General features: G+C 47.0%; 1 protein-coding gene across 1 annotated transcript; it reads right to left on the bottom strand.

Moving 5' to 3' along the window:
* Positions 1-2621: 2621 nt before the first annotated feature.
* LOC103647533 (heat shock protein 81-1) lies at positions 2622-6425 on the bottom strand. The gene is made up of 3 exons (XM_008672056.3): positions 6052-6425; positions 5366-5788; positions 2622-4375 (listed from the first exon to the last, which is right to left on the bottom strand). The coding sequence occupies exons 1-3, from the start codon at positions 6175-6177 to the stop codon at positions 2828-2830; spliced, it is 2097 nt and encodes a 698-aa protein (XP_008670278.1). The 5' UTR covers positions 6178-6425; the 3' UTR covers positions 2622-2827.
* Positions 6426-6779: the final 354 nt, after the last annotated feature.

Genomic DNA, 6779 nt, shown 5'->3' with positions numbered 1-6779 from the left:
AAAGTCATTTCAAGTAGGGGATCTGGTGTGGAAGACCATCTTACCTCTAAGGAATAAAGACCGGAAGTTTGGGAAATGGTCGCCAAGCTGGGAGGGTCCTTATAAAGTAAAACAGGTAATGTCTGGTAACGCCTATTTGCTACAAACATTACAAGGCAAGGATTTACCAAAGGCTTTGAATGGGCGTTTCCTCAAACAGTACCATCCTAGTATGTGGCAAGATGCCTAAGAGAACCGATGTGATCACATCGAGTGAGTTAGTTGCTTTTGGTTCGCCCAGCTCCACCAAAAGGCAGGGGGGATATGTTTGAACCAAAAAAGAGCTGGCGGATGGTCCGGCCCTGAGGCCGGACGGTCCGTGGTCCGGACAATCCGCGCCTGTGGGCCGGACGGTCCGCGCGTGCGCAGAACAGATTAGGGTTCCGAGTTTTGTGCTACGGTTGTTAGCTATATTCGCGGGATTAGCTCGGAATCAGTTGTGTAAAGGGTCCAGCCCCCCTCCTCTATAAATAGAGAGGTCTACGGTCGATTTGTATCAACAATCGAATCAATACAACTTCTATTCGCATTTTATCCTAGGAGTAGTTCTAGTCTAGTTTAGGTTTAGCCTCTCAATCCCCAAATTCTCCGCCTCTCCTCGACTCTACGTCGATTAGAGGAGTCTAGGTCGGCATGCCCGAGCCTAGACAACTCCTAGGATCTCTCCTCCCCGACGGGGTCCCTCCCGGGAGCGAGATCCAGGCGCCGTCGGCGATTTCCGCCGCCCCTGTGCACGCGCGGACCGTCCGGCCTCAGGGCGCGGACCGTCCGGCCGTCAGGCAGGGAACCCAAGCTCCTGCACCAGGTCGCGGACCGTCCGGCCCCAGGCCGCGGACCGTCCGCGCCTGACCAGAGAGCACCGCCGCCTCACGCCAGGTCGCGGACCGTCCGGTCCCAGGCCGCGGACCGTCCGCCCCTGGCCAGAGAGCATCGCCACCGGTTCTTCTTGAGTATTTGGCACTCCGAAAAGGTGTCAACACCAAGAAACACAAGGTATCTTCTGGTGATTTTAATTCTGAATCTTTTAGTAATGTTGGAAGGACCAGCTTTGGCAGAGTGCTCATGAAGTTAGATGTCTGTAGCATCCTAATTGAAAAGGGGAAACTTCAAGCCCAGAAATCTCAGGAGCTCAGTCAGGGGAGATGGCAGGGGGGCACAGGGATAATGTCCCCCTAATGCTCCCCTAATTCTATAGAACATGCTAGTTTTTTAGCTAATTCTTATATAAATAGTGCAAAAAATGTTTCTAACAGTCCTCCCTAATCTAATTTAGTCCCTCCTAATTTTGGATCCTGGTTTAGCCCCCGAGCTTAGTAGCAAGAAAGTCAATGTGAAAAAGAAAGAAAAGATGCAGAATAGTAAGAAAAGCAACACAAAAGGTGCTTGCAACATAGAAAATGAGGCCAATAAAATTGAGATGAAGCAAAGCGTAGTTCAGCTGATCCAAAAAAAGATGTCCGATAGTTGGTTAGCAAACGGGTTGATTCAGAAGAAAAGGAGAGGCAGAAGAGCAGGAAATAGGTTGGGTTAAAAGAAAAGCTGAAGTCGTGGCCCATACCTGAAGTACGCACAGTATACACGAGGAGAAATCACAAGCAACACAAGAAGGAACCGGGAGACGAAGTAACTGGTGCTAATCCGGTAACGGAGCACCATACGTCTGAACAGAGCCGTTCCATCCCAACTGACTGAACCAAACACTACCTAAATTTCTTAGGCCACGTTCGTTTTTTACGGATTGAAGGTCTGAAACGGTTCCTAACCGGATTGTTTCTATAATTTATGTAAGTTTGATAAGTTGAAATAAATCCTGCTCCAATACTAGACAAACGAACGGGCCCTTAGGCTATCTCCAGTAAAGTTTCTATTCCACCTCTTATCTCACACCTATTTTAACCCATGAATTCCCTTCCATCTTCGTACAACCCAACAAAGCCTAAAAGAGGCCACAGTTCCTTTCCCTCGATCGTGAGCCGTTAGATCCTAACCTAAACGTACAGCTTCAGACAAGTGGTCAACCTTCCCAACCCAACTCATGCGACTGCAGCTCGCCCCCGGCCCCCGGCCCCCGCCTCTCCCTCCTGCCATATCCGCGATGACCTCTCTCGAGTGCCACGTCTGGCCCCGCCCCCGCTAGCCCCGGCCATGATCCAGCAACGGCCTCTTTTCTCAGGGAGAACCACGCCTGCAATCAATCTTCAGACGCCAACTGAAATAAATCCAGCATTTACTAATGGACAAGGTATGTGTTTTTTTCTACCACTGGAGAAGGCCGCTGGCCGCCGAAAAAACTGGTACCTCACTGTGAAATTTTTATAAAGTTTTCTTCAGAGAGTAAATATGAACTTATCTCCTCTAAGCCGAATTATAACACTTCAGTTTATCCTATCTCTTCTAGTTGAATTATAATATTTCGGTTTAATTGGGAAACGAAACCAGTTTCATTTCCTGGCATAGCCGATTTGCTACAACATGCCTAAAATCCTAACCATTCTTTTTTCACCACTACTCAAACTATGGGCTACCCAAAGAGAAAAAGGGGTAGTACCCTGATCTGTCTGTCCCAATCTCACACAACCCAATGGGCAAAACATGTACTACATTTTTACCATTACGAATAATAACGACAAACTGTTAAAAAGGGTAAACATAACAGATAAACCAGACTTATAGCCTGGCCAGCAGGACAACCGATAACGTGCCAAAAACCTCGAACAATAGTGAAAATTAAGCTATCACAGGTAGCTTAGCTAGGGATAAGATAAACGGCAAGCATGCGATGCGACACTTAGTCGACCTCCTCCATCTTGCTTTCACCAGCGTCGTCCTCAAGCTGAGGCATCTCAGCCTCTGCCTCAACAGGCTCGTCCTCATCGATGCTCAGACCGAGTTTGAGCATGCGGTGGATCCGGTTGCCGAAGGTGTTGGGGTCATCCAGGCTGAAGCCGGAGGTCAGGAGAGCAGTCTCGAACAGCAGCATCACGAGATCCTTGACTGACTTGTCATTCTTGTCAGCCTCGGCACGCTTGCGGAGCTCATCCATGATAGGGTTCTCTGGGTTGATCTCCATTGTCTTTTTGCTCGACATGTAGCCCGCCATGCTCGAGTCCCTCAGGGCCTGTGCCTTCATGATCCTCTCCATGTTGGCGGTCCAGCCATACTCGCCAGTCACAAGGCAGCACGGTGAGTCCACAACGCGATCAGACACCACCACCTTCTCAACTTTGTCACCCAGAACCTCCTTGATGACCTTGCACAGCCCCTCAAACTTCTCCTTCAGCTCCTCCTTCCTCTTCTTCTCGTCCTCAGTCTCATCAAGCTTCAGACCCTCCTTGGTGGCAGAGACAAGCTTCTTGCCCTCAAACTCCTTGAGCTGACCAACAGCATACTCGTCAATGGCATCAACCATGTACAGAACCTCATAGCCCCTCTTCTTCAGCTTCTCAAGGAAGGGGGAGTTCTCCACTGCCTTCTTGCTCTCACCAGTGATATAGTATATGTCATTCTGTCCCTCCTTCATCCTGGTCACGTAGTCCTTGAGGCTGGTCAGCTCATCACCACTCTTGGTGGAGTGGTATCTCAGAAGCTCGGCGATCTTGGTCCTGTTCTGCGAGTCCTCGTGGATGCCAAGCTTGAGGTTCTTGGAGAAAGCCTCGTAAAACTTGTTGTAGTCCTCCTTGTTCTCAGCAATCTCAAAGAAGAGCTCAACACACTTCTTCACAAGGTTCTTCCTGATCACCTTCAGGATCTTGTTCTGCTGAAGAGTCTCACGAGAGATATTGAGGGGAAGGTCCTCAGAGTCAACAATACCCTTAACGAAGCTCAGCCACTCAGGGATCAGCTCTTCGCAGTTGTCCATGATGAACACCCTGCGCACATAGAGCTTGATGTTGTTTTGCTTCTTCTTGGTGTCAAAGAGATCAAAGGGGGCCCTCTTAGGAACAAAGAGAACAGCCTTGAACTCCAGTTGACCCTCCACAGAGAAGTGCTTCACAGCCAGATGCTCCTCCCAGTCATTTGTCAAGCTCTTATAGAAGGCAGCATATTCTTCTTTTGTGATTTCTTCTGGCTTCCTCATCCATATGGGCTTCTGCTTGTTGACCAATGACCACTCATGAGAAACCTCCTTGATCTTCTTTTTCTTCTTTTCTTTCTCTTCCTTCTCATCAACATCCTCAACCTTTCCTTCCTCAGCATCTTTCTTCTCTTCCTCGTCTTCGTCGTCAGAAATTTCCTTCTCTGTTGTCTTTTCAGTCCACAGGGAGATGGGGTAGCTGATGAACTCAGAGTGCTTCTTGACCAGATCCTTGAGGCGACGCTCCTCAAGGTACTCCAGCTGCAAGAGAGAAGTTGAAATGTGATTACAAGTAACACCAGCAGCTCCCACAGAAAAAACAATTCAATACAGAATAATCTAAATACATTTCTAAATAACCAAGGAGGCAATTGATGACAAGAGAATAAGTTCATGTAGTTTGTACCGTTAGCTTAAAGGCTCTATATTTAACCAATTTATTTTCTTTACAGGACATTATAAAGAACATTTTGCACATTTAATGGATGCAGCAAAGCAAGCATATATAAAAATCAATGTATCCCAAAATATGTGCCACCTACTCCCACAGCACAAAACAATTGCATGTTCACTTCAAAATGATAAACACATTATTTGAACAACTGACTAGATTATGTAACACAGTTATTTAACAAACTTGGATGCTTCATTAAGTATGCAAGTGCTAATTTGCAGTGCAACATCTCCCTGATAAAAAGGTTGGCTTGTAATTAAGATCACAATTTGCAAAAGATCATGTTGAGCTGTTCCACAAATGTGTATATGATGGAATATCAAGGTAAATGTAGATAAGCCAAGTAAGCTATAGCAAATAACACTTGTGAAATACTCTACATGGGGATGCAAGTGTTCTACCCATGGCTTACTTTGGATCAGTAACTAATAATACTAGCGCACCATTTAAGTGAATCCTCTCCCTAAAATTTAATGAGGTGGTGCCATTATTATTCATTTTAGCAAATTGTGGGACAACTTGATGACCCAAAACTATTGGTGTTTGCATCCATAAGCCAAAATTAGCACAAGCCTATATTTCTCATAAGCTTTACCATCTTAGGACTCGTAGATGACATCAGGCATAACAGTGATCTATCTATTCTAGAATCAAAACAGAACAGTCACTAGTTAAAGGACAAGGACAGCTAGACAAAACACAGGCACACTTGGCTTGTGCCACTAGAACACGATTACATTATGCATTGCAACAAAAAACATAATAACGATCTTTGATTGAAGCAGCTTGCAGCATACCTGATCGTCCTTAAGGAACAGTGTGATCTTAGTGCCCCTGCCAAGCTGCTCCCCTGACGTGTCACGAGTAACAGTGAACGACCCGCCCGCTTGGGACTCCCACACGTACTGCTCGTCATCGTTGTGCTTGGTGGTCACGACAACTCTATCGGCGACGAGGTAGGCAGAGTAGAAACCGACGCCGAACTGGCCAATCATGGACACATCAGCGCCGGCAGCAAGAGCTTCCATGAACTCCTTCGTCCCGGACCTGGCGATGGTACCGAGGTTGTTGACAAGGTCGGACTTGGTCATGCCGATGCCGCTGTCGATGATGGAGAGCGTGTTCGTGGCCTTGTCTGGGACAAGGTGGATGAAAAGCTCAGGCTGCGCATCGAGCTTGCTCTTGTCAGTGAGACTCTCGAACCTGATCTTGTCCAGCGCCTGCAAAAATCGTGCAAAATAAACAGCACCGAGCCAAAACACAAAATCAGGAGCGCAAAAAAAAATCAGAAGTCAGACACAGCATTAACCCCACAGAAAGCGCGAGCTGCACAGATTCGGATGTATGCCGAAGAGATTGGACATCTCGCAACGTGTAATCGCACCATAGCACAAGTCGTCGCCCAAACAGTAAGGCATCCAACCTATATCACTAATAGCGCACTGAAATGCGTCTAGATTTCGACTTAAACGGGGTCACTTACATCGGAAGAGTTGGAGATAAGCTCGCGGAGGAAGATCTCCTTGTTGGAGTAGAAGGTGTTGATGATGAGTGAGAGCAGCTGGTTGATCTCAGCCTGAAATGCGAAGGTCTCCGTCTCACTCGCCATGGCGCAGATTCCTGAGCTCTGAAACTTGCAGGAGGCGGCTAGGGTTTGAGAGGTTTCCGGATCGAGAGGGGGAGTGAGGTTAGGGGTAGCGGAGTATTTATTCCGTGCCGCGCTTCCGGAAGGTTCGAAATGGGCCTAGAAGCCGGCGAGTCTGGAGCATTGACTCGTTCGTTGCAGTGGCTGCCATTTCGGCCTTGGGGCCATTGGCTACTCGCATGTGGCCATTGGCCTTGCGTTCTTTCAGGCCCACCAAGTATGGAGGGTTTTCCATTATTATTGCACCGCCTCTCTCTTCAACCTTCGCATGCTAATTCGTATAGTGAAGGTTCTGGATATTTTGATTGAAAATGTTGAAGAATCTGATTTCTAAGGACCATATTATAATTGAGATTTTATTTAGATTCAGAAATTACCAATTCACGAATTGGAACAATAATCCCCGCCCTGAAAGTAGCGCTAGTATGCAGCCCCTAGCACAGGGTTCAGCACGATTGTAAAATCTGTACGAATTTACAGCATGGTAGTTTGATTTAATCTATACCGGTTTCTAATACTTTTATAATATTTTATCTTTATAGATTGTATCCGCAGCAGTTTAAATA

This window comes from Zea mays, chromosome 2 (assembly GCF_902167145.1).
Source record: "Zea mays cultivar B73 chromosome 2, Zm-B73-REFERENCE-NAM-5.0, whole genome shotgun sequence".
Lineage (NCBI taxonomy): Eukaryota > Viridiplantae > Streptophyta > Magnoliopsida > Poales > Poaceae > Zea > Zea mays.
The sequence above is the reverse complement of the archived record's forward strand: the minus strand, read 5'-3'. Positions and strand labels throughout refer to the sequence as shown.